The sequence below is a fragment of the Poecilia latipinna genome, unplaced genomic scaffold, assembly GCF_001443285.1.
Source record: "Poecilia latipinna isolate Pla-1442-1.1 unplaced genomic scaffold, P_latipinna-1.0 Scaffold19, whole genome shotgun sequence".
NCBI lineage: Eukaryota > Metazoa > Chordata > Actinopteri > Cyprinodontiformes > Poeciliidae > Poecilia > Poecilia latipinna.
The window spans coordinates 221,541-248,123 of NW_015112635.1; the positions used below are offsets into that span (position 1 = coordinate 221,541).

Here is a 26,583-nt window from a genome sequence, read left to right on the forward strand (position 1 = left end):
CTTTGCATTAAAAGTGTCATTATTTACAGAATGACACTTCATGGCAACAGTCAAATATTCATAAAGACTCCTTCATGTTCATGACAGGTGTTATGTCAGTCTTATGCACACCCCTTCAAATAAAGTGTTAACATTTTCATTAAGTTTATAGATGTGTTATTCAAATTAATTCCCAGCATCTTAATGGCAATGGTCACTATTTTCCTTAGTGTGTTCATTTCTGCTTCCATCGCCCAACCAAAGCAGAATAAATACACGTAGTTAAACACTCTACACAAAACCATTGTAAATTATCAGTAATTTACACTTAACATCAAATAAAAGCAGCTCTTATTTAGGAAGTCAAATCTGTTCTGTTTCTTCTGTGTATGTCATGTGTTATTTAGATCGACTCTGAGATACTTGTACTCATTAATAGTCTGTATATGATTCCCTCTGATAGTTGTCAGACTTGGGGTCCAAAATTGATTAACATTTTTTTTTTCTTTGACGTGCTTTCAAGAGAGTATTCACACAGGTAAATTTAAAAAAAAAAAAAAAAAACACCCAACACCGGACCATGTTCCTGCTCATTATTCTGGAGAAGGCGGTCCAGGACCTTATCATCAGCAAACTTAATTAGGTACCTGCCAGGATGAGCACTGGTACAGCTTTTTGTATATAGAATAAATAACAAGAGGGATAACAGCCTTGGGGACAACCAACACTGTAGATATATATATATATATATATTTATTTTTTTTTTTTTTTTTTTCTTTTTCAGAGTGAGAATTACCGCTGAACTCCCGAAAGTGTGGTTTGGTATTTGCCCCAAATATATTAGCAGAAGACCCTTTAAGAACTGAAAGTGAGATTGCCATGCTTTACAACATACTTGTTTGTTCAGCAAATCTCACAGATGGTTGATTGTTTTAAGATCTGGGGAGAAATGAGAATATATCAAGAACCTAAGATTATGTTGTGCTGCTCAACCCCTTCATGAATCACTTTTTGTTGTGGCAGGGACGAGGTGCTGTGTTGCATTGTGTACTTTAACATATACCGCGGAACCAACTTTATCTCAAGGAATTCCTCTGGAACAATTGTCTATCTTCACAATTTGACCCTGACAAACTCCCTCAAATCTTTACAGTTGCTCATTTTTCCTGCTTGTAACAAATCAGCTTTGACGATGCAATGTTTACTTGTTCCTTAATTCCGATCTAACTCATTAACAGATGGTATGTTAATCAGCGTCGTTCGCTTTACTTATCAGTGGTCAGAATGTTATGCCTGATTGGTGTTTTTCTGAAAACATCACAATCTCTCAAAGAGCAAAAGTTACCAGCATACCAAAGTCCTTATTCTGCAAATGTCAGCAAATAATAAAACTGTCAAGACGACAAGCAACAACTATACACGTTTGATGTGAAAATTTGTTTGGCTTGTGCATGAAGCAAAAGCAACAGTTTTAGTGGTCATGGCAAGACACCTGTAACAACACTCACTTTAGTTCTGCTGGTTACGTGATTCAGTAACGCAGAGTTCTTAATTGTTAAAATGTTGAGATTTATGTTCACACATTGATTCAAAGCCAAATCTAAACTGCTGCTTATGATTATATTATATATGCTTATAACACTGTCAGATGTTTGGCTAAATATCTGATTTGATTCCTGTGCCAGCCTCCTTCTTTAAAGATTTACCATTTCTGCAAATTGCAGCCTGCTGTAATACAAGGAGACACAAATTGAGCTACTCTCTGCCACAACCATGATTATTTGTAGCTGCAGAAGGTCCGTGGTTCCTAAAAGAGCCTGACCAGCCTGTTGTAAAGCTTTGAGAATGACATTTCCTTCTGTTTGTCCTCATTGACAAGGAGAAAGAGCATGACAGAGACAGACAGAAGCAGATTAAAGCATGCCAAATACATTAACATATCCATCTGGTGTCTCATTCTTCTCTTATTCTCACTCACCCCGTTGGCCCCTGTTGCCAGTTTCACTGGACTTGAGTGGGTTCGGCCAGGACAAGGTCATGTTGTTGGCGTATGTTATGAATTTGCCACCTGATCCCGAAGATGCCTGTAGGGACCTGGCGCACACAACATGCTGGCAGGGTGGCGGGAGTGATTCTGTGAAGGTAAACCACTAGGATGAAAGAACGGATGGTGCAATATGGGTCAAACACAAAAACGAACACCTTTTTTGTTCCCCTCTCCTGTTGTCACTGTAACTGATCTTCCTGTTTGTTCTTGTCTTGCTCCATCACTATGAAATCAACTTTTAATGGCACAGCATTGGAAATGTGATGTTATTTTAAAAGGGATTTGCTGCAAGCAGTGACGGTCTTTGTCACATTTTATTTGGATCAAAGGAAGCCAGGTGTGTAGTACAGTGCTATAGCCTGTGTTCTATACCTTGTGTATCAGAGATATAGACATTACATACTGACGCATTTAAAATGACCATTAGCAATTATTCTAAAATACTGATTAATAAAATATTAAGACAAAAACACCACAAAAAAAGGAAAATATAGTTCCTAATATTTCATGGATTAATTCTGCATTCCCTTTGATCTATGCTGTTTCGTGTTAATTGACATGGAAACCACAAATCAAGCAATAAAGAGCAAAGAATATAGAATAAGGGAAAGCATCATATGCACATTATAAAAACCGTAGCATATCATAATTACATTTAGGTCAATGTGGTTCCAAGACCCTCTCCTCATACAAATCTGTGTTTTTCTTTTCTCTCTTTGGTTTTTAGCTTTTATTGGTGCAACTCTGCACTCTATTTCTCAGTTCTATCAAAGGCCTAAAGCATGCTCATTGATGCTGATGATAAAGTTTCATCACTCTGCCAGCCTTTCTCCCCAAGCAACATTTTTTCGAAGACACAAAAAAGGTTGTCTTTGCCTGCCGTCTAAACAAAAATTCAAAAGGAAAAGATGAAAAGCAGTCGACACAAAGATGCTTGTTCATTTCTAAATATGCTGGAATAGTTTTTAGGTCATTTTCAATAAAATAAATGAGATTATCTGCTAGCAGGAAAAACTTCAGGAACAAAAAATTTCAGGCATTATAACTCCATAAATAAATTCAATCCAAATATGTCGGCTAAAGTTCAAAACAGTCACTTTAAGTTGAATGATATTTCTAAATTAACAGTAGAAGCTCCTTTAAATAAGACATTTTTAAATTTCATTTGTAATTTAATATGTAGCTAAAACAAAGAAGCTATAATTGTAGAGACCTCATCTGTAATCTGTACCAAACTCTCAATGCCATACTTTAAATTACGTAACTTCAGAGGACTTTCTTTGTCTTTATTTTCCTTCACTTTAATTCTGGGAATATTTAATATTTCATTCATGGCTAACTTTGCCATCTTTGTATGTGGCGGCAAAAATGCCTAAGTCAAAAAGATGACAGACAGTGATTTTTGACTTTTAACAGGAGTTCTGATTGGCTGAGGACATTGGTAATAAGGCAGAATGATGCAGCAGTGGCAGGAGAGTACAGTTTTGCAGATATCTCAATTTGGCCAAAAAAATGGCTTAGGCTATTATGCTATTGGGCCAACAATTTGCATTTTGCAAGGGATTGGACATTGTATTTATTCTAGGTTGTAAGATGGAAGTTGTAATAGTTTTTTGTTGTTGTTGTTGTTGTTTTTTTATTATTCTTAATGTCTATTCTAGGTTTCTAGAATAAATTATTGCAAAAGGTTATTCAATTCACTTATTACATTTATGTTTTTAATTCACCGATTGAAAATAGACCAGAGGATGTCTCTCTCTCTCTCTCTCTCTCTCTCTCTCTCTCTCTCTTTCTGTCTCATGCACACAGCCCCTTTTTTAAAAGCTTAAACTGTGTACTTTATTTGCATGGGTAGGCTGATTTTTTTATTTTTTTATTTTTTTTATTCATCTTTCACTGCCTGAGCATTTTTGTCTGTCCCTCCCTCTGTGGGTGGTAAGGTTAAGAGATACCCTTCATACATTCATTCATAAGAGCCAGCTGCATGAAGGACTTCAAAAGTATTAGCTTACCATTTTCTCAAGAGCAGGGCTCTTGCTCTTTTGTTGTTTTTATGGTTTGTTTATGTCACTTACTGAAACTTATGTTGATGTGTCCAATTACTTCTGTCTTCTAAAACAAAATTAGAAATTCTGATGGGTATGTAAAAAAAAAAAAAAGTCTGAATAAAGATAGTTCTATTTTAAGGGTGAGGAGGACATAAACCTTAAACAAGACAAATGTTAATAGACTAGGAAGTACACTGGGACCAATGAGGAACACTCTGTTTTGCCTACAGGCGCTTAGGCAGAGGGCAAGAAATCAAACTTCTAATCAGACTGTGGCAGAGGAAGACAACTATCCATTATTTCCATCTTTAAGAAGCCAATGACATGTAACCTTGACATTGTCTTTTTTTTTCTCACAGTGGGATCAAAAGGTCAGGAAAATTGTTATAAAAATAGTTACAACAAGCAATTTATTCCTGTCAAACTCTGAACTATTTAATAACATTCATGAGCTTTCATTGCTCCAAGGCTGTTATTTCCATAACATTGGAGTTGTTGGCGCAAAAATAAATCCACCAGCTAGAAGAAGTAAGGTTATTGCCTGCTCAGCTGATCCAGAAGCAGTTGCTGATAAGCAGTTGAATCTTATTTGGAGTGATGGCTGCTCGGCAGTCTCACAGCAATAAGTACCCACCATTTCCCCCTCAGAACCAAATATTATTCACTTTTCCATCCAAAATCTGGGTAAATCAACTGGATGGTGTTGTGTCCATCAATCGATCACATATATGCGTTTAGTTTGAGTCATGGGATGGCTTGAATTTTAAGCTAATCTGTATTTTGCTACCATCAGTTGGGGAGCCCCTCACAGAATCTTGTAGTTTTTAATGATATTTTTTTTAAATCTTGCTTTCTTTCTGCAATTCTGTTTCGCGTAGCTGTCTACCTATCTTTACTTATAGACGCCTAAGCTTATCTGGATGTCTTTGTCTTTCTCTAACTAAACTTTTATCAATTCCTGTTGAAAGAAATTCATAAGATCTGTCTAAAACTATGGTGAGGTCACAGCAGATAAATGTAGTGAGACTTGGAGCAGTATTTATTTGAACCCATCTTTTATCATTTATTATCACGGCATCCTTTCTCTGCCTCAGTTAAAGCACAGGTCAAAAAATAGATATTATAGGTGACTGAGTGAGTAAAGCGCTTGACTTGACCTAAGCTCTTTGAACAGCTTCTTCAACCCCTTTTTATTAATGCTTAACCTGGCAAAGCAGCAATAGAGAGAAATGGAAAATATAATTCCACCTAAAAATGAAAAAAACAAAGTCAGGCCATCTTGTTGCTCTGAGGCACCTCTGAGTACATAAAGTAAAATCGAGTATTGTCTGGGAGAATTAATGCGTTTGATTATGTGCAATAGTTCCAGCACCATAATAGCTAAATCATAAGTCATAGGTTCTGCTCTCTGTGTGTGTACTCAGAAATAACTAACTGCACAGAGATACACTCAAATTATGTGAGAAAATACTCTCAACAGATTTTATGTTGGTCAAATATTTGGTGAAGCAAATTTGGCAGAGTAAATTTATTTACTCCCTGAAGGAAATATTTAAGATCTAACTTTTCAAATTATGAGGAGATAATATTTAATGTTTCATTTACTAATCAGTTTTTTATTTATTTTTAAAATAAATGTTTGCTGGGTACATTTAGTCCTAGTGGCTCTACCTAATTATTGCAGTTAATGATTGGGTAATGATTAAATTATCACCCATCTCTCCCGGTTTTCACTTTGTCCACTCCTTCAACATGTCCTGTACTAAATAAGGATTGGGACGTTTTTTTTTTTTTGTTGTTGTTGTTGTTGTTGTTGTTTTTCTCACCCTTGGTCTATTCTGTAATGGCATAATAACAGTTTTGGCAAATATGTAGAAAAAATATATATAAGCTACATACTGCAGCTTTAAGATAAAAAACACAGCCTTATTATCGTTTTTCTGATTTAGTTTTAAAACAAAGGAACTGGAGAGAGAGAAAAAAACACTCCACTTCATTATTCATTATAATAATGAATATTATAATGAATATAATATAGCATGTATCTTATATATATGTAGCTTTATATATAAGCTACATACTGCAGCTTTAAGATAAAAAACACAGCCTTATTATCGTTTTTCTGATTTAATTTTAAAACAAAAGTACTGGAGAGGAAAAAAAAACAAAAAAAAAACAAACACTCCACTTCATTATTCATTATGAACATGAACTCAAAGCAGTTGTCCTGCTAAAAACTTAAATAATTTCCATCATATGGTGCTAAAAAGGAAACAAACAAAACATTAAAGACAGGGATACTTGGATTTCAGACACCTCAGTGATCTGTAAAATAATGTGATAAGCATTTTAAATTTAATGAGCGGATCAGAAATATACTTGTATATCTTCTACCCTGTAGTCTGTGATCTCTCAGTAGGTACAGTTGTTAAGCATGTGATCTCCAGTTATTCATACATCTAACATCTGAAACCAGCCTGTGAGTGTCATCTCCAACTCTTTTAAAAAATCTGCAAAGACTGAAAAAGTTGTGTAGTTTGTCCTCAGCTTAAATTTATCATCTTGATGAGTAGGCAGATCAGAGAATTTACAAGGAATGAGTACAGGATGTGCTAGATGAACACTCATAAAAAATGTTCGTTTGAATCAGGATATCTGTTTATGGAAGATGAGTGAGTCGACAGCTTCCTATGTGAGCAACTGAGTGTGTTGTCATAATAAACAACTCAGAGACCTCTTTGTCAGTGAAAAATGGCCACCAATTCTACTCACGCTCATCCTTATTGATTTTTTTCTTTTTAACTTGCTGCCAAACCTGTCCTCAGAAAACACATCTGAAGACAAGTCTGTTTACTTAGGGAGGGAACTGAATCCGACTTGAGCATAAATAACCAAAATATGCACACATGTCTTATGGAGTTTAATTTCTTTTGACTTCACAGAGGTAATTTCTCAACAGTGCGTAACACCTGTATAACTTGTATTGTTTGCATTCGGTTTTGCCTATTACACTCCGGGAATGACTAAATATTGTTCTAGTTTAATGCAGTCGAATGCTACTTTAATTTTAAAGCAACAGATGAGTACAGAAAGTACCCTTTGGGCATGTTGCATAAAGACAGATACTGTACATGTCTGGTTGCATTCAGTGAATCCATTTGAGTCCCACTAGTCATCTTTATGGACTTTGTTGTACTTTAGCCATGCAGCAAAAAGATCCTGGGTTTGACGATCGGCCTGGTGTCTTGCTACAGCATGTATGTCAACCCCATGCAGGCATGGGTTCTCTACAAGTTCCACAGTCCAATTGTTAGGTTGACTGATCTCTTCAAATTTCCCTCAGGTATGGGAGTGTGCCTGTATGACTATGTCTCCCTTTTATATCACTCTGTGATAGGCTGGTGACCGGTGATGGTACCTGGTGCATCAAGCTGAACTACTTCCACTTGGATTTTTTTGGGGGAAAACAATTCTGCTGCTCCTGAATGCAGTGGCTTAAACATTCTGCGTGCTTGCTGTCCTTTCTTTGCTTTCTTCCCCTCATAAAATAACTATGCAGGGTTTGGAGCATAGGCGAGATCCCTGTGGCTTGGTAGGCAGCACTTTTCTGAAGGTGTGATTATAACAGAGTCTGTCTGAAACCTAGGGATTTCTTTTTGGTGCCAGGCTCACCTGAAATACATGCTCCCCTACTGGCTTTGGTGTGAGTGATGCATCCCGGTTTACTGCAAGTACAAACCTCTGGCAGTGAGTTGTTCCCATCACGCCCACGTGGGAGGGTTGTAAATGAAAGTATCCAAGCAAAAAGCCACAAAAAAAAGTTTTTCTTATGCATGTCTGCTGCAACTTCGGAGTCTGCACACACCATCAACTCCCCTTTCTCAATCTCATTGTGCTGGTAAATTAAAATTCACGGGTTGCCAAGCCATCCATTCTTCCTCCACTGCTTAATTGTCTTGAAAATTGAGGGGATTACTGGGTGCTTTACGTATAAATAAGAATCTGTCAAAAATCTGGCAGAATACACTATGACAGACAAACAGTCATAGTGTTGATGTTTTATGAACTTTAGGTAAATGCCGGCATACACCTTGAAACCCACACTATCATATTCAGATTTTACTTTATTACAGCACTTTAGACAATGCACTTTAAACTGGTGAAATGACCAGTTAAATTATTGCAAACAAAATCTCATCAGTGTGCTTTACATTTGAACAGCCTGATCCGTCTAAGTTTGTGCTTTTACATTGATTACGTGTAAGGTTTTAATGGTCAGCTGTTGCAAAAAATGGGATCAAACCAAAGGGAGGTACTGCATTTCTTTGACTTAATAGCCTGGAAGTTTGTGTTTATGGCTTTTGTTGATGTTTAATATATTGCAGTGATCTCTTACTAATAAGACACCTGCAACATGTGAGGACATCATTGTGTGGGTCACATATCTGTAGTTGCATTTGAGCTTGTATGCAAATGTGCAGGTGTGCACTGAAACTACCCACTCCTCTTTGAGAGGGAGCCAAATGAGGCAGGGTGATTGCAGCCCCACCAGTGTAATCTCACATTGTAGAGTGCTCTAGCACAGCCCCAACTTTGACTACTCGGCTACTTTCAGGCTACCCCCTCCCACCCCCACCCCCCCATTCCACTCCTCTTTTCATTTCATCCCATTCTTGCTAAATGCAATTTGTTATGGCTCCAAATAAGTCCTGGGTTTTCAGTCTTTCCGCCACTTCAAACAAAGTGGTTCCTGTTATTGCTTGTCCAATTTGAGATTGTTTCCACCTCTCCCATCAACCACCCATTTCTCATTTTCTTCAAGTCTACGCTTGCAGTGATCTGTAATTGGCAGTGAAGACTTTAAATATGTTGCACAGGAGGTATTGTAGGAATTCAAGAACGTTTGAATGAATGCACAGGAATTAGATTTTTGTACCTTGAGGACTTCATTGGAATTTTTTGTCAGAATTACCTGATCAAGTATGCCAGATTCATTCACACTGCATTTATTTGTTTATATGTGTAAGTGTAAATGCATATTAAAGATAGAATAATATTGGTACTTTAATTGTTTCAATCATGCAGTTGTGCTGACAATACATAAATACTTGACAAAAGGGAATAAATCTCTTATTGTAACAAGAAAACACTGAATATGGGGGAGAAGGTTTGGTTTTACAAGTCACAGTACACAAATCTTTTGCCATTTGAACCAATAGTACTTTTGCCAAAAATATATGTATTGGGGTCAGTCACAAATATTTATTTGGGTAGTTTTAGGAAAAAACTTTTTTTTTTTCAACTTCTTGAAAAAAAGATCCTAGAAACTTCCCACTATTGCTGAATACTGTAAATGCTTGGTTTAGAATTGCTCTTTTGGAAAGGTTCTTGCTGGAAAAGGTAGCCTGCATACCCTCTATGTTCAAATAAAGCTTGTGAGAAAAAAAAAAGAACAATCACAGTATCTTAAAACAATAATTAAATTTGAAAAGAAAGTAAGTTTGCATGCTTAGCTTCTTAATGACTTTAAAAATTTATTGAGAGAAGTGTTTCCCTCCAACACTTTTCACTCTTATGGGATCTGTTGATGCTTGTGGATGATTGTTTTATTACCAATGCAGGCCTTCGGCAATTAGAAGGTCTTTTATTGTAGTTGTTGCTGAGAGTTATCAGAATGAAATAACAATATGGTTGTAATGATAATGACACAAAGAGGTATCAAAAATCTAATATGGGTTTGATGTTGGTAATGATGATAGTACTGTTGATAATGATTAAAGCAAATGGAGTTACAAGCAGAGAGTCAGATTTCCATGTACACATACACTATGTATTATTGTACAGCACCATGCAAAAGGATTACATTCTATTTTAACAATTCCTCAAATTTCTGTGAATTGTATTTGCATTCTATATGATAGACAAACACGGATTACTGCTGAGCATAATTTGAAAGTAGAACGGAAAAATCATCCATGATCCAAAAAATGAAAAGAATATTGCATAACTCCAAACCTAAATAGACATGGCTGCCTAATTAAACTGACAGGTTGGACACGGTGATTGTTATTCAGAAAAGCAACTGGAAGACGTATGATAATTTTGAAGGAGCTGCAGAGATCCCCTGCTCAGTTGGGATCATCTTGTGAAAGGCTTTGTTGGAAGTGTGGTGAGGAGAAAGTCATTGCTGAAAGAAAGCCATCAGAAGCAGTTTGCCAGGAGCCTTGAAATGGATACAGTGAACCCGTAAGCAAGAAGGTGGTGTGCTCAGAGGAGACCATTAATGAATATCTTGGTCTACTGTGGGAAAGAACTAAGTCTGGCCAGAGTTTTTGGGAGGATGAAAGGAGGTAAATACAGGGCATTTATATATTTAAAAAAATGTAGTGCCTGCAACAGATTAAGATCATTACAAAGACTAGCTTTTCAGAAGGACAAAACTAAATAATTCACCCAAAGCTAGAATATGACACTTTGGATCACAAGTTCCAGATCACAACTTCATATAATTATTTAGGTCATTATGGAGACTTTGTACAACTAGACTGCATTGTAAGGAAGCAATTCATCTATTTGATGTAGTGTATTGGACCAAGGACTCATCTCAAAGTTGAATGAGTGGAGCTTAGATCAACACATACTTATGTATAAGAATGGAGGTTATACTTTTTACTACCAAGTCCAATTGAGAAACTGTGGTAAGACTAAAAAATTTACTAGAATTCTGCTTGTAGGAACGTTATAGTTGGTACACTGTGCCTTTTCTTGTATATCAAAGCACATATCTGAGTGCCGATTCAGTATGTTTTCTATGCAAATAAATATTGTAGAAAATTATAATTACTCTCTAATCTTGGGCTTGAATGTCTATATTGCAGGGAATGATGTACCTGGAGGAGCGTAGACTTGTCCACCGAGATCTTGCAGCCCGGAATGTTCTGGTCAAATCTCCGAACCACATCAAAATTACCGACTTTGGGCTGGCTCGGCTGCTAGATGTCAACGAAAAAGAATATAATGCTGATGGGGGAAAGGTGAACTTCAGTGTCTTTCTCACAAACATTTGCAACTTCTCACAGTTAATTCAACACTTACCAGGACCATAATGTTTCCTGTTAATAAGTATCTTTAATTGCCGTTATCTTTTACTGTGTCGTTCAAATGCAATGAACCCTGGATGTATTATTTATTCTTCTTGTCAAAACACTTGACTATTTATTTGCTTTCTTTCAAAGACAACATAAAAAAACGGGCTTTGCAAAATCACACATCGGCACCCTTTCCCCTTTTTTGTTGTCTCATGTAATGTTGGCTTAAACAGCAAGATGGTTGTCAAGATTATATCAAAGCTTTAGAATTTTTCTGGGTCTTGTCTGCTGCTTATGATTCCTGACACCTAATATTTAGAGGTAAATGCTCATAGTTCAAGGATGATTTATTTAAGATCACACATTAGAATCTGCCAGTTTTCTGTAATTAGAGCCCAATACGATATTTTATTGTCTGCAGTTACACATGTTTGGTTTTGGAAATAAAATGGTAGACTATTTCTTTAGACTGTGGCATTGACAAGTCACAAAATGAAACAATGGGCATTAACATTAATAAGGGTTTCATAGCCTCCAGGAGGAGCATTACCAATCACAAAGGATGCTTTTTCTCAGCGTAAAATACTCTTCTGCTCTACTGAACCGTTTTATTTACCTTCGGGGGGAAGAGATCTCACAACCCTGTAAACGTAGTGAATAAATCTGTCCTTGGGGCTATGTGAGCACAGGTCTCTGACCCTTTCTAATCTTTGTTTATCCTTTCCCTGACTTCTGATTTGTTTTCAAACCATTTTTTCACAAGCGAGGATATTCCTCCTCTCTCGCTCCTAATCTTTTTTATGCTTACTGTGGTTTCTGTCGGTGATCAGTGCTGCGCATTTATCCCTGTAGCTGTTAAACAAAAGGCACACTAACCTTCCACATTTCTTCTCTTCTCAACCTTTATCACTGTAATCAATGGAACTGGCCTTCAAATCTAATCACAGTTTTAAGCTTGATCCCAGATCTCCCTTGTTTATTTCTCTTCTTAATTTACTACATCTCAGTCTGTGTGTGTGTGTGTGTGTGTGTGTGAGTGTGTGTGTGTGTGTGTGTGTGTGTGTGTGTGTGTGTGTGTGTGTGTGTCTGTCTGTCTTTTTCTGTCAGTGGGTGGTTAGATTGATATTGTGTGTGTGAAAATTTCCTCTTGATGTTGATTTACCCAAACCTTGTTTCCTTTTAATCCGCCATTACATTTTACTCTCCATCATGTCTGAAACAGTCATTTTACAATGAAACACTTCAAATCTACATCGTGGAAATGTTCTTTTCTTATAAATAGGTTTATTTTTAGCATATTTTATATAATACAGTAATACATGTTCCTACACTGCAGATGCCAATCAAGTGGATGGCCCTGGAGTGTATCCATTACAGGAAATTTACCCACCAGAGTGACGTTTGGAGTTATGGTAAGCCGCTTTTACAGTCTCCAGTAGCTGTGAGGGTTATTTTCCCCCTACTTGGTAGTTAACACCAACACAAGACACTGGCAGTGACATGTGCATAGCCTCTGTCCTAACATAGAGCATTTTCAATCAAATATTCCTTTTCCAATCATCTTTGTCTTCAAAGGTGTGACCATATGGGAACTTATGACCTTTGGAGGGAAACCATATGATGGCATTCCGACTAGAGATATTCCAGATCTACTGGAGAAAGGAGAACGTCTTCCTCAGCCACCCATCTGTACCATTGATGTCTATATGGTCATGGTCAAATGTACGTGCAAACAAAACGACGTAAACTATTTTTAACGTGCATAAAACAACACAGGTTTCAAAGAGTGTTTTGTATTTCTGATGCAATTGCACCATGCTTAAATTTCCGAGCCTTTTCCCCAAACCTCGGACTCTTCCATGATTATGCCAATCCTCAGATTCTTTTCATTTTGTCATATAATGTTTGTATTTTCTTTCATCTTATGAGTACCAGCAATAGTGTTGTACATACCAAAAATCTGTTTTTATACATTTTAATTTATACAACATATGTTTTTTTTTTTTTGTTTTTTTTTTTCTATTTACTCCAGATCTCAGAGGTAATTTGCCAGCAGACATTTTATTTGTGGGTATCTGAATCCATGCTGGCTTTGTAACAAACTCAATTAAAGTTTTGTGAGAAGAAAAACAACCTGTGGAAATCAATTAGCCATCCAAATTTAGATGGTTTTCTTTATTACACACATTACACTGTTATTTTGAATTTAAAATCAGGGCCAACTGTTTTCATGATGTTCATTCATTGAATGCTATTCAGCAATTATATGTATATCAATAAAAGCATAATAGAAAGTTAAGTTCACAGCCACCTAATGAGGAAAAATTCAAGTTTTGCCTTCCCACTGACTGAATGGTAGCACCAGCTTGTTGGCGTTATTTGCCAGATACTCATGGAATGCCATCAGGCAGCACTATAACATCTGGTTACTGTGGCCAGGAAAAAGACTTGCTGCCAGTTACAGACTGGCCCTGTCCACTGCTCAGTGACATGGAGCCTCTGGCTGTCATTGCCACCTTGACTTTTCCTGCCACCCTGAACTTGCGCCAACTTGGCAAGCAGTAGAGAGCAGAGAAATATCCATGTCACTGCGCTATTGTTTTCTTTCTTTTTGCACAATGTGATGTTCAAAATGCACATATGTGAAATGTGCTGATAAAGTAATGATAGGTTCCCTTTTAAACAGTTAATTGCTATCACTTTTTGTCTAATCTGTATTACTTCTGTATTCATTTCATCTTATTTCCCTTGATGCACAGATGAGGTCGAATCACATGATTGCTTTGGTGTCGTATCCATGTGTCCAACAGTAAAACTGGCAGAAGAGCACATTTCTCCAGATGGCTGTTCTAGTGATGAAAGAGTATTTATATTTAGGCTGAAAAAGTGACTACATGTAAAGACATGTTTAAATAGAAAATACGTAGTTGCTCATTTTTACACAACTAAAAATATTGCCTTTAGAGGAAAATATTTAATGTCCCTCAAGCAAGTTAAATGATTAACCGGAACAACAACATATCTACAGATGGACATGTTCTATCTGTGCAATAGATTATGTTATGCTAGGTAAAATTAAAAATATCAAAGTAAAAACACGACTAGTAATATTCTAGTAATATTAAAAACATATTCATTCCTCTTGAGCATTTCCAATTGCCGGTGTTGTTTGCAGCCTCTTGTGGGTTTTCTTTCTAAATGCCCCTATATTTAGCTCCATCCATCGTATTAGAAATCCTGACTACTGGAAGAAAGGAATCCACACAGCATGATGTTGCTACTACACTGTTTCACAATGAGAAACGTTTGTTCAGAATGACATTTAGCAGTAGTTTTCCACCGCTAACAGAGGTTTGCACACAGGCCAAAAAGGTACATTTTGATTTCATGTGACCAGAACATCATCTTCATACAGTGTATGACATACATGCTCATGCAAAACTGAAATTCTTTTTTAATTGTTTGCCACTCTTCTATAAAGGTCATACATGGAGCAATTATTCATAATTGCTCTTTTGACATTTTCCCACCTGAGCTGCGTGTCTCTGCAACTCCTTCCTTCACTTTAGGTAAAATAGGAAAAAAATAATAATAATCTTCCTGCTGCTTTACTATGATGAACTACTTTAGGCTGATCTGGACACATAAAATCCTACTGAAATACATTGACTTTGGTGGCAATGTGACATAATAAAATAATATTAAAATGGTTAGAGGGGTAAGGAACTTCAACAGGAAATGTGGTGCTTGTTCATGTTGGACTCAGCAGAATGTGAAAACTATTTTACATATGACTTATAAAGAATAAGTTCATCTTTATGTCTTTTGCAAATGCTGCTGAGAAAAGCATTAAATAAGCATACTAAGTACTAGGGTCAAACTTGAAGTCAGGGGCTAAAGGATTCATTATCTCATGAAAAATTAAAGATTAATATCTCCAGTGTGTATGTATATTTAATTCCAGTGGTCAGTATGTAATACAAAAACATTTTTTCAGGCTGGATGATTGATGCAGACAGTCGACCCAAGTTCAAGGAACTAGCTGCAGAGTTCACACGGATGGCTCGTGACCCCCAGCGATACCTGGTCATCCAGGTAGGTTCTCAGTAAATTTTAACAAAATAATATGAAAAAAAAAAAAAAAACTGTCATTGTAAAAGCTTGTCTGTAGTCTGTTGGGCTTATTCAAATCAGGTCTATGTACTTAGTTTTTATTTCATTAGAAGGTAAGGGTATAAGAGAAATGTTACCACAGAGGAAATTTAGCAGTCTGGAAAAATTTAATGCAAAGTCAGAGAACTATTAAGTAATGCACTACATTATTATTATTCACCATATTCATTTTGTGGTTACGTGAACCTGTGAATGACGCATCAACTCTCGTGTTTAAATAGGGTGATGACCGCATGAAGTTGCCCAGCCCCAACGACAGCAAGTTTTTCCAGAGCCTGCTAGAGGAAGATGAGCTGGAGGACCTGATGGATGCCGAGGAGTATTTGGTTCCTCACTCCTTTAACATTCCACCACTGGCATACACTCCTCGCACACGCATGGACTCCAACAAGGTAAATTATTTTAGGGATGTGCAGACTCCTCCGAGGAAAAAGGATCTGCACATTTTAGGGAAAAAGATTAACACACATTCCTTAAGGCAATGCAGTCACTAGTTTTAATCTCTATTTTAAAGCTTTTACAGACTTTTCATATTCATACGTGCCTCTGTTAGATTTCCTAATATTGTTTTTCTTTTTTGTTTTTTTTATCTTCCTGTCTCGAATGCTAGATCTCTTCCCTATTCTATTTGACTAATTCAGAAAGTGGAGTAAATGTTAGTTTTATAACAATTTAGATGCTGATTTTCTTTCTTAAAACTTCAGATTGATCAAATTGCCTGGACTAAGCCATACTGTAGTCCTATAATCTTCTGTCATTGTGTCAAAAAAAAAAAAAAAAACACTGCTCCACAGTATTTCAACTCTTGAACTTTCCCACAGTTTGTCTTGTCTTTATCATCTATCATCTATCATCTTTATCATCTAAAGGCAATGCCAAACCCTGCTTGAGCTGCAAGTTCAGTTTTGATCTCATCTGATCAGGTCACTTTCCTTAACATCTTTGCTGTGTGTGTCTCGTGGTACAAACACATTTTCTTGTTTGTAATAACTGTTTTCTTCCACCTCCTCTTCCATAGTGGGAAGGTCTACAAAGTGCACAGTTGCATAGAGAACGGTTGTTTTGAGTCTAAACAGATTCCCCCATCTGAGATGTGCAACTCTAGAGTTACCCTGGCATACTGTCTGTCTTTCTGTTTAATTCTCTCCCAGTCCAGCCTGTCAACTTAGCTAGGTCTTTGTAGGTTTGGAGTTGTGCCGTTTTCTTTTCATTTTCAGATGATGGACTGAAATGTGTTTTGACAGATGCTTAAAGCTGGGCTATTGTTTCATAATCAAACACTACTTTGAACTTCTTCATTATTGTATCCCTGATCTGCCTACTGTGTTCCCTGGTCCTTATTAAGGTCTGTTGTTGTGAAGTGAAAAAAAATAAATAAAATAAATAATGAAAGTACAAAAGGTAAAAATGATTGCAAAAAATAAATGTTCGATACAGTGTCCTTTAAATTCAACTCTTTCTAAAGATAAAGGCTTGTTTTCACTTTCAATATTACTTTTAGGATTTGCCTGTTGTAGGATGTTTTGCATATGTTTAGAATAATTACATTACACTGGTATATAGTTTTGTCAGTTTGCATAAAGCATGAATATGACTATATTGACTTCAATAATTTTTTTGCATTCTTATTTTTGTATGGGAAATATGGTCAGTTGTGTGCATATCCATGGATGGCACAATACAAAATAGCAAAAAGAGAAACATGTATGTGTCATGTGGGAAACTGTAAATACTGAAAGAAAGTACACTTATTAAAAAAAGTTAAAAAGTGCTTTAAATATGTTAAAATGTATGGCAAAACAATGTATGTACTTGCCCAGTCCTTACAGCTGTAAAGGTCTATATAACAGATTAATTTGAATACCCTCATGAAGAAAACAGAGCAGTGAATGAATAGCACATGCACCATTTCTAATCAGTTTTCTTGTAGGGGCCAAATGCCATATCATATTATATTTGTTCAACTGCCATGTGGGCTGCTAAGAAATGTTGATCAGAAGTAGAATAAATATCTACATCTTAATTAATTAGTCCAATATAATCCTAAACTGAAAATTCCACTTGACCATTGCTTCCCAATTTGTGTGTGCAAATACTCTTAACATGATCCCAAACATTAAAAAGTTTCAGCCTTTAAAAAATAAGAATGAAAATAAAATTGAAAAAGTCAAACCTTTGATGAAAATGAAGGAGCTGAGATAAGTTGATGTGAGGCTTTCCCAGAGATTTAGTAGAAAAAAAAATATTTTTCTTATGAGCACAGACACAAATGTGCGCAGCGGGCCTCAGCTGATATGGTTGCTTTAAGTTTTTAATTAAAATTATGTTAATTAAATTGCCAATGGTCTTCAACTTCCATATCATTGTTATGCAAAGTTTATTTTTGTTCCTTTTCTGTTTTAGTAAAAAAAAATGGAAACCTTAGCAAAATACAGTTTTTAACATGGAATCAGGTTTAACATTAGATCAGTCATTCATTTTTTCACTTTTATTTATTTGTATTTATAAAACAAACCGGAAGAAAATAGCTGTTTTAATATTTTAGACGAGTTAATCAAAACCTCTAATGAAACAGGGCTACAGCTAAGGTAAAAACAAAATTACTTTTTGTATTTGCTTCTGTCTTGCAAGTCTTGTTTGCTTTCATATTGTCGGTTTATTTGTGTCAACAATAAGTTTTTAATTTTTATTGTTTCCATCCAGAATCAATTTGGCTGTCAGGATCCAACTTTTACCATGGGGGACATGCTGGCCTCTCTGCCTAGAGTGGGTCAATCCATGTCTGGAAGCAGCCTCCCTTCACAGGAACTCGCTGCAGGGGCCCAGATCAGTGGTGGATTTAGTCGTGGCAACCAAGATGACCCTCGCTGTAATGGCACCCTAAGAAAGCAGGCCTCCCCAAGGTCAAACACCGTTGGTTCAGCTCATACTCCAGGACAAGGTAACGCCTGGCATCCCATTGCTTTCGAACAGCAAAATGTTTTCAACATCTCAACATATAGACTCTTTAGCGGAGTGGACCAAATACCATGCAGACACACTGCTACGAGTCTTTTGTATTCTGAAGAAGACAATTGTTTTATTATGTGTTGTATTAGCACCCTTATAGAAATAGTTGTTTTTAAAAATACATAGACTTTTTAGTTAAGTTCAAAGCTGCACACAATACTCTTCAATTATAAATTTGTATGTGTTCATTTGTAATATAGAAAAAGATTGTGTTGGTGTAGTACTGAATATATGTCATTAATCTACATTATGCAAACCAGTATATGGTTACTCATGGTAGTTTCTGATAAATGTGTTGCCCAGCTGTGATTTAAAGATATAAGTCACTAAATTGGGATTGACAGCCAAATGTTTGCCATGGTTTACACACCAAGTAAACCACCACAAAGCTTAGTAAAATTGTGTCATATTTGAAATTTTAGTTAATAGCTGTAAATATAAAATGATCAACTCTCCATGTTTGACTGAACTATAACTTATTCATAAATTGCTGATGCAAGCAGAGGAGTATTACATAAACTAATAAATTCAGGTCATAGAAAACAGAGTGCTTAACAATAGTTTGTCAATGAAAAGGCAAGTATGCACAAGAATGAACTTCTTTTTAAAACATTGTTTTCTGGTGGAAAAATATTACTTGCATGAAAGGGTTAGCGTTAGGTTGAACAATAACCCTTTTCTATACCTCAGTTCCTATATTGAATGTAATATCAATCTTTGCTTCTTTCCTTGTTTGCCTCTCAAGGTGGAGGAGAGGAGACAAGCGGACAGCGCTACAGTGCGGATCCTACTGGTCTTTTATCAGAACGAGGTGAAAAGGGAGACAAGGATGGCTACATGGTTTCCATGAGAAACAAGAACACCTCAGGTTAAATGAACAGCTTTAAAAGAGAGCAATGCATAATTTAAGAGACAAAATGTTTTTATAGAACTTTTTATATTGCATGATTTATGTTTTCATTGCTGTAATTGCCTGTATTTATATATTTACACATTTAACTGGTGGCTTCTAACACTGGGCAGAACAAACAGATGTATCTTTAATCCCCTCTTTTACTTCCAGATCATCTCCATCCTGTTGAGGAAAACCCTTTTGTCACACGCCGTCGGAACGGTGATGCCCGCGTAGTGATAGATGGAGCAAGTTGCCACACCTTGCACATAGCTGGCGCTGCCGCTGCCCCGAAAGGCCAGTCTGCCCATGGAGACGATGAGTACATCAATGAGCCACTGTACCTGAATACATTCCTTAGCCCTGGGGACAAAAATGGATTAGCTGGTGCCATTTCCATCTCTGGTTCTTCGTCCTCTACTGCACAATCAGTCCTGCAGACAGCAAATCCATCCACATCAAGCCACATCGTTTCCTCCACTGGATATGTGGTAACTCCTGGCTTACTCCCCCACCCGACATATCCATCACATACCTTGCATCCAGGGCATTCAGGACACACACTACACTCAGGCATCACCAGTAGCACAATGGCATTTGATAAGAAAGCCAAGAAAGCAACTTTTGACAATCCTGAGTATTGGCAGCACAGTCTCCCTCCGAAGTCCACATTGCACAATCCCGAGTACCTGCAGGACTGCAGCACACGTTTCTTCTACCGGCAGAATGGACGCATTCGCCCTGCTGTGGCAGAAAACCAGGAATACTTGTCTGAGGCTGCTATGAAGGCTGGCAATGTGTTGCCACCACCTCCGTACAGGCAGAGGAACACTGTGGTGTAGTGACCCACCTGTAGCATCTGGAGATTAAAAAATCATGTCTTTTCAATGCCGTACTTGCCCTCCGGGGTCCTCCTTGCACCTTTTCTGGAAACTTGTCATAATCATTCTATTTGGAAGTCTTCTATTCTCAGTGTTTGAATCTGCCTTTCCGTAACAGCAACTACAACAGCTGTCAGTGGCAGCTTCATCTAAGACTTAAACCATCCTTTTTAAACATGACTCCTAAACTAGAGGATCTCCTTCAGGGATGGATCTGATTTGACCTGCAGAAAACTGTTCTGGCATCTTTAACAACAGAACAAGAGCAATCCAAGAAAAGATTACATCAGTGTGTTATTTAAAAAACATAAGAAATAACCTAATTAGGCTAATTAAACTAGTTAGTCAGACGAGGAGTATTTTCATTGACACTGTGAGATTGTTAATGAGCCCATGAATCATTCTTCTGTATGTTTTATATATTTTCTAATCAAACTAGTTGTGTACATGCTTTTGTTTGAACAGACTTTTTACATTGGGTTTAGGTTATAATGTGAAACACGCATTCAGGTTAGAATCTTGACTTACCAACGAAACTGAAGTTATGCTGAGAATACCTAAAGTAGCTTTTATTCCCACAAACTCACTTCTTTTTCTGTCCCTTTCTTAAACAATTAAACATGTCAGACCTGGGACAAGCCCGGAGGCCTGGGAACAACAAAAGAAAATTTGTTCACACGCAAACACAGTAACATGTACGCCTGCAACCACTTGAAATGTATTGTGGAGCAGTTTGATCATCTACTGAAGCAGCAGAAAACAGGAAGTTGTGAAGAGCAGAAGAAAATATTTCAACAAAATGCTCAGTCGCATTGTTTTGAGCTTTTGGCCCTGTCCAGAATGATATGATTTTTTTTTTTTTTTTTAATGAACATTTTCCACAATGGAAATGTTTAAAAACTTCATTCTGTCTCCAACAGTACTGCAGCTGTTTTTTTGTTTGTTTGTTTTTCTTCTACCCCCTCACATCTGTCTTACGTTATTCTGATTCTGTTTGATTTAACCTTTTAATGCAAGCTCATGAAGTTAATGAGTAAGAGGAAAGGGCATCGAGTGATCACAAAAGCACAATCTACAGCAGGGACACTGCATTGCATTCTGGGAACATTGGAGACTTACTGTCAACTCCAGTCTACAGCAGAATATATGCAGCTGGAGAGTGAGACGCACTAACAGGAAAAAAAAAAAACACATGCAAGAACTGTTCTACTTATTGTAAGACACAAAATAAGGCTTTTGCATCCACATATAAGAAGCAAATACAAGCTTATGGAAAAAGATTGTTTGGATTTTTCTTGCATACATACATTTCTGCTGAAACTCTTGAAATTGTATCATTTGTCTCAAAACAAACAATATGAAAGGCAGTTGCTGTCGTATGTGTGTGTCATCTTTGGTTACAGAGCACATATTTACACACATTAGAATTAAGATAAGTAATTTACATAACTCATGGATGGACTCTACCTTTATTTGTCTTATTTCAAATTTAAATGACTTTCAAATCATTTTTAGGAGACAGCCTGTTCAAACTTCAGGCATTGGGAAAAACTTTGTGGGGTAATGTAATTTCTTCACCATAGTCATGAGCACCTCCCAGGTCTTCAAGGTGTGCTCCTGTGTGATGTCATCATCCCATTCCATAATATTTGTGGAGAACCTTTAGCCTAGCTCTGCTTTTGGATTTTTGACTACACAATATTAGCCTCATTGTTGCTGCCATTGATGTTACCTGCCGGCATGACATAACTTTTACATTGACATTGATTGAATCACACAGTTTGCCTAGACATGGGCTTTGTCAAAAACAGAAGACAAAAAACTATCCCGAATGGTGTAGCAATGATTTGTGATCAGATATGCCAGCTATGTTGGGGTTTTAAAAGAGGGATTGTTCAGAAAACAGTCCTTTATTTCCTTATGTTATTTTACATCATGTTTCCTCTCTATTATACAAATATATCCAGCAAATAGGGCCTCAAACCAACCAAGTCAATGTTTGATTTGGTGCCATGCATGAATGATTACTTTAATAGGAGACAAAGATTTTGATTTTGGGGAACCTTTTAACTCTGACATATTAATAAAAAAATGTACTAGGCTAGTTTTTGTTTATTAAACCACAAGATTTTTATTATGTTCCTTATTTAAATGACAAAGGTGGAAAAAAAACCTGAATAGTCAACAACCAAAACAGTCTGTGAATATTTCTCTTAAGAGCTGTAATAATGAACCGATTACACGTCATTACTATACAGAGAGGGAAAAAAAGACTATATGAACCAATCTGTATGTGAAGAGATGTAAAAGCACATCAACTACAGCAGGTTTTTGCACCACTGTGTTTTCAGAAACACTGAAATGAACTTGGTATTATAGTCTGCTCGAGAGTAGACTTTTTTTTTTAACTTTTTTTTTTTTTTTTAATTACTCACGACCAGTAGTATTTACCATCAAAAAGACTATGAAGCCTTTCTTTGGCACAGTTGTTAATTAAAATATCCTTAATGTTCTGGGACAGCTAAATAACTAATGTTATTCTTGCTCTGAAGGCAATTCATGCATATGTTTTTATATGATGCAAGTATAATTTAGCATTACTACTATTTTCATTTCATCAGCATTTTGCTAATTAAGTTTTAGCACTTTTGAGGTATAGCAATGTTATATAAGAATGAGTGACACATTTTAAATCAGGGAAATATCTTGAAAAATTAGCTCTTTAATGAATTATTTGGTTTTTAATATTGCACTTTTTGTAATATGGGTGGAAGGCTGAGTTTTCTTAGTGTAGGGTCACTCCACCAAAACAGAAACCCCCTTTTTCCCAATCCTTCTTTATTAAAAACATTTTAACATATTTTAGCTTTTGTTGTATTTACTACATAATCAACTTTGGAATGCACATTTTCTTAACAGCACATTTCCACTCACCTAATAGACATTAGCAAATGTACATCACACTATGAACAGTAAGTAAATATTTTCAGTACACCGTACATAAATACAAATTCTATTAATTTGAACTGGATATATTTCAAGCACTCTTTGACCGAGGAAGCAGTTAACATAGGATTATGCTCTTGTCAGTAAAACGGAAGAGCTACAAAGATGTAAGAAAGCATTTGGTTTTCTTACATGTTAGTAAGAGACAATAAAGAGAGTGGAAATTGATTTAAAATGGCATTGTTGCAGGGTTTATTGTGGAGAATTTCAGTGCTATTAAGGAGTATTTTTTTGTTTTTTTTGGATGCTTCTCTTCCACTTTTTTTTATTTTTTTTTTAATAAACATTTTATAATTCTTATTAAGACTCTTACCAAGAATGTGGTCTTCTTAGTAAGAAGACCACATTTAATCTTAGCCATTATTTAGATGAGTTTAAGCTTCATAGCATTTTAATTTCATAAGGATTACAGCTAAATCTATACCATTCATGATCTAAATGCTTTCTAAAACTGGTTTAAAACTTCTGAGTTTGTTTTAAAGTTATATAAACTTAAAGATTGGTATTTTTACAAAATACCAATGGATATCTATTTGTATGGATATCTAAGCACAATATGAAGAGAAGGTTATATGCCACACAGACTCCAATACATGTCACATGTCTAAAAATAATCAGATTCTTAGTGACAAAACAAAGTTGAGCGGGGAAAAAAACCTATGTATTAGGTCTATTACAGTTTTGCAAGCTGTGCAGATGAATGCAAGATCGAAAAAAGTATCTCCAAAAGTGAGGCAGTGCACCTTGTTGAGAGTGTACCTATTAAAATGAAAGAGACTACCAACATCTTGAGTTTTTGTGACTACTTATGATGATTAATAGAAGCTGTGGTCTGGACTTGAGCCGATACAAGGCTCTAGTCTTGCATTGGGACATCCCAAGTGAAAACTAGACTTTATTATGTGACCCATTGCTGAACCCATGAATGTGAGCACATTTGCAAGACAAATACATGTATCCTAATTGCACAATTTGATTAAATAATAGTAAAATTCTTTTGCTTCTTTCTAAGCCAATTCAGTGCTGGACATTTTCCCATTTGCCATTTTGAACCCTTGCAGTATGCGTAATTTTGTACCTGACTTTTTAGAATTTGAAATAGTGCATTTCTGCCAATGAACATTTTATACTGAGCAAATTTTGATCTGTTTGCAGCATGAGGAGATTTCACAGCTGCTTTCACACTTATATATATGAAAGCCAAGCTTGAAAGGCAATTTAGATATATGACTTCAGTTAATAATAATATTTACCAGCAAACAGAAAGGCACTTATAATTAATTTGTGTTGCTTTTGTGTTGTAGTCATATACTGCCTGACCCAAAAAAAAAAAAAATAGTTCCAACTGAATTTAACTGAGCAAGTAGGGATGAGCGTCCCATTGGATGGTTACTTCATAGACACTTGCCTTCCAGCTGGCAACAAAATATTCAACCCCAACTGATACAATGAGTATATTCTCATTTCTGAATGAGGAAAGACACATTTTATGGTCATAGAAAGGATGTTAGTCTATTTGAAAACAATTGGCATTAAGCAAAGAAAACAAAGGAGATTGCAGAAACTACTAAGCCTGGGTTGAGAACCATCTAAAGCATAATTAAAAACTGGAGGTACATTTAAAAAATGAGTGCATGCACAAAAACAAAAACAGAAATTATAGTCACGAAAAGAAACTGAAATAGTAAGGAATACAATTTCAATGCATAGTTACTAAATGGGGGTGAAATAACACAGAGCTTATAGTCTGTGAATAGTGATGTTTTGCTAATCACGGGGTGTTAACAAAATGACATCACATGCACACCATCAAACTCTGAGGATTGAAATTGGCTACTGGGACTTGACAAGTTTCCATTTAGGATGTTTTGAAGAGTAAATATACTATACTAAATAGCATTTAAATAAAAGATGTGTGTAACCACGCAGACTAGCCTGATGAACTTTTTTATTGCTATACAACAACGTACAAGCACTCTTGCACAACCTGTGCCTCTATATTAAAGATTCAGATAAGCAGCAAGGGTGATTTACTACTGTACCATGCACAGATGTTTCCCTGGCAGAATCTTTTCTTTGCCTCTCAGGTTTTATGGGGAATAATAATCATCCAATTGAGCTCCAGCTGAGACACACGTTGCCAGATCATGAAAGGATGTTAAACCGAATGAAATAAAAGTATATTGGAAGATAGATTGGTGTCATCACACCCCACTAGATGAATGCATTTCTGTTGACTTGTGCAACCCAATGACAATGCGAATTCAATGGTGAATTTCAAAGCATTAGTTACCGTATTGCTACTCTACTCTGATGCTAACCCATTGATCTGTTCTATATCTGCTAATGTTTTGTCCAAGGTTATGATTATTCTGCTTACTTTATATGAACAATCACCTTTGCCTAAATTATTGTGTAAATGAGTTGTGTAGCAATGTCCTCTCGGTGTTGAAAATTCTATTTTGTAAGCTTATCATCTATGAGACATTCATAGCAGAGCTTGTAGACCACTGTATGACCGTGCATGTAAGAGCAATAAGAGCAGTAAAGAGTCACCATTAGGGATAGAAATGGTTCTCTTGAGAAAAATAAACCCAATCTATGAAAGAGAAAAGCTGCTGGCTCTCTCAGCTGGCAGCCATCGCAGGGGCTTTTAGCTTTTTGAATGCTAATTTATCTACTTTCTCCTTGTTGTTCTACGGGGAAATCATGTTACCCAACAACTCACTCAGTGCACCAGCTGAGAAGCCCTGGACAACAGGCAGTTGGTTGTAATCTTGCAGCGAGGTTAAAACTACGGCATTGGCATTCAAGAAATGTACCCAACCAATGCATCAGTATTACAAAAGCCAGGAGGGTGGGAGGTGTGACCGCAATGAAACTAGCAGAGTTAAAATGCCACTGTTTATGTCTCTTCAGAAGTGACTGTTGAATTATATGTAGCAAACACTGCAGAAGGCAGAAAATACTGGAAAGCAGAAATTAGTGGAGTAAAAACAAAAATATGGTGATTGTGGTCAAATTAGTCACTCACAGGGCCATATGAACATCTTTAAATGGATAATAATTACTTATTGACTACATGGAGTATATGATAACCCTTTTATTTATTTAAAATATGTTTTCCTGTTTGTTGGTCTGTGTCAGTATTGAGCATATTTTAATAGCCCGTACCTACATGTTTTTTTTTGGGGGGGGGTTGTATTGTTTTTTCCTCTCATTTGCACTTCAGGGTCTTATAGATTTTTAGTATCAACCTGCATCATCCTTGTTGGAACTACTGCATAGCTGTTATATTTTGTCGTTTATAGCAACTCAAGTCCATACCCAAAGATCATTGCTGAAAAAAGTACTAGACATTGTAATAGATATATTTAGGTGTTCCTCATGAACCTGTAACTGTTTATTGCTGAATCTTTGCCTTTGGAAAATGTGAGCAACACTGTCGAAGAAAGTTTTC

At 36.3% G+C, this 26,583-nt stretch overlaps 1 protein-coding gene across 1 annotated transcript in view; it reads left to right on the plus strand.

Moving 5' to 3' along the window:
- erbb4b (erb-b2 receptor tyrosine kinase 4b) overlaps nucleotides 1–21,932 on the plus strand; it is a gene marked incomplete at its 5' end in the record, with an annotated part of 154,438 nt that extends 132,506 nt beyond the window's left edge. Inside the window, 8 exons of the mRNA XM_015034837.1 lie at nucleotides 10,953–11,108; nucleotides 12,499–12,574; nucleotides 12,738–12,884; nucleotides 15,160–15,257; nucleotides 15,557–15,727; nucleotides 18,039–18,276; nucleotides 19,090–19,212; nucleotides 19,408–21,932. Coding sequence (XP_014890323.1) covers nucleotides 10,953–11,108; nucleotides 12,499–12,574; nucleotides 12,738–12,884; nucleotides 15,160–15,257; nucleotides 15,557–15,727; nucleotides 18,039–18,276; nucleotides 19,090–19,212; nucleotides 19,408–20,078 — 1,680 coding nt within the window. The remainder of the gene's footprint in view (nucleotides 1–10,952; nucleotides 11,109–12,498; nucleotides 12,575–12,737; nucleotides 12,885–15,159; nucleotides 15,258–15,556; nucleotides 15,728–18,038; nucleotides 18,277–19,089; nucleotides 19,213–19,407) is intronic.
- Between the last annotated feature and the right edge of the window lie 4,651 nt (nucleotides 21,933–26,583).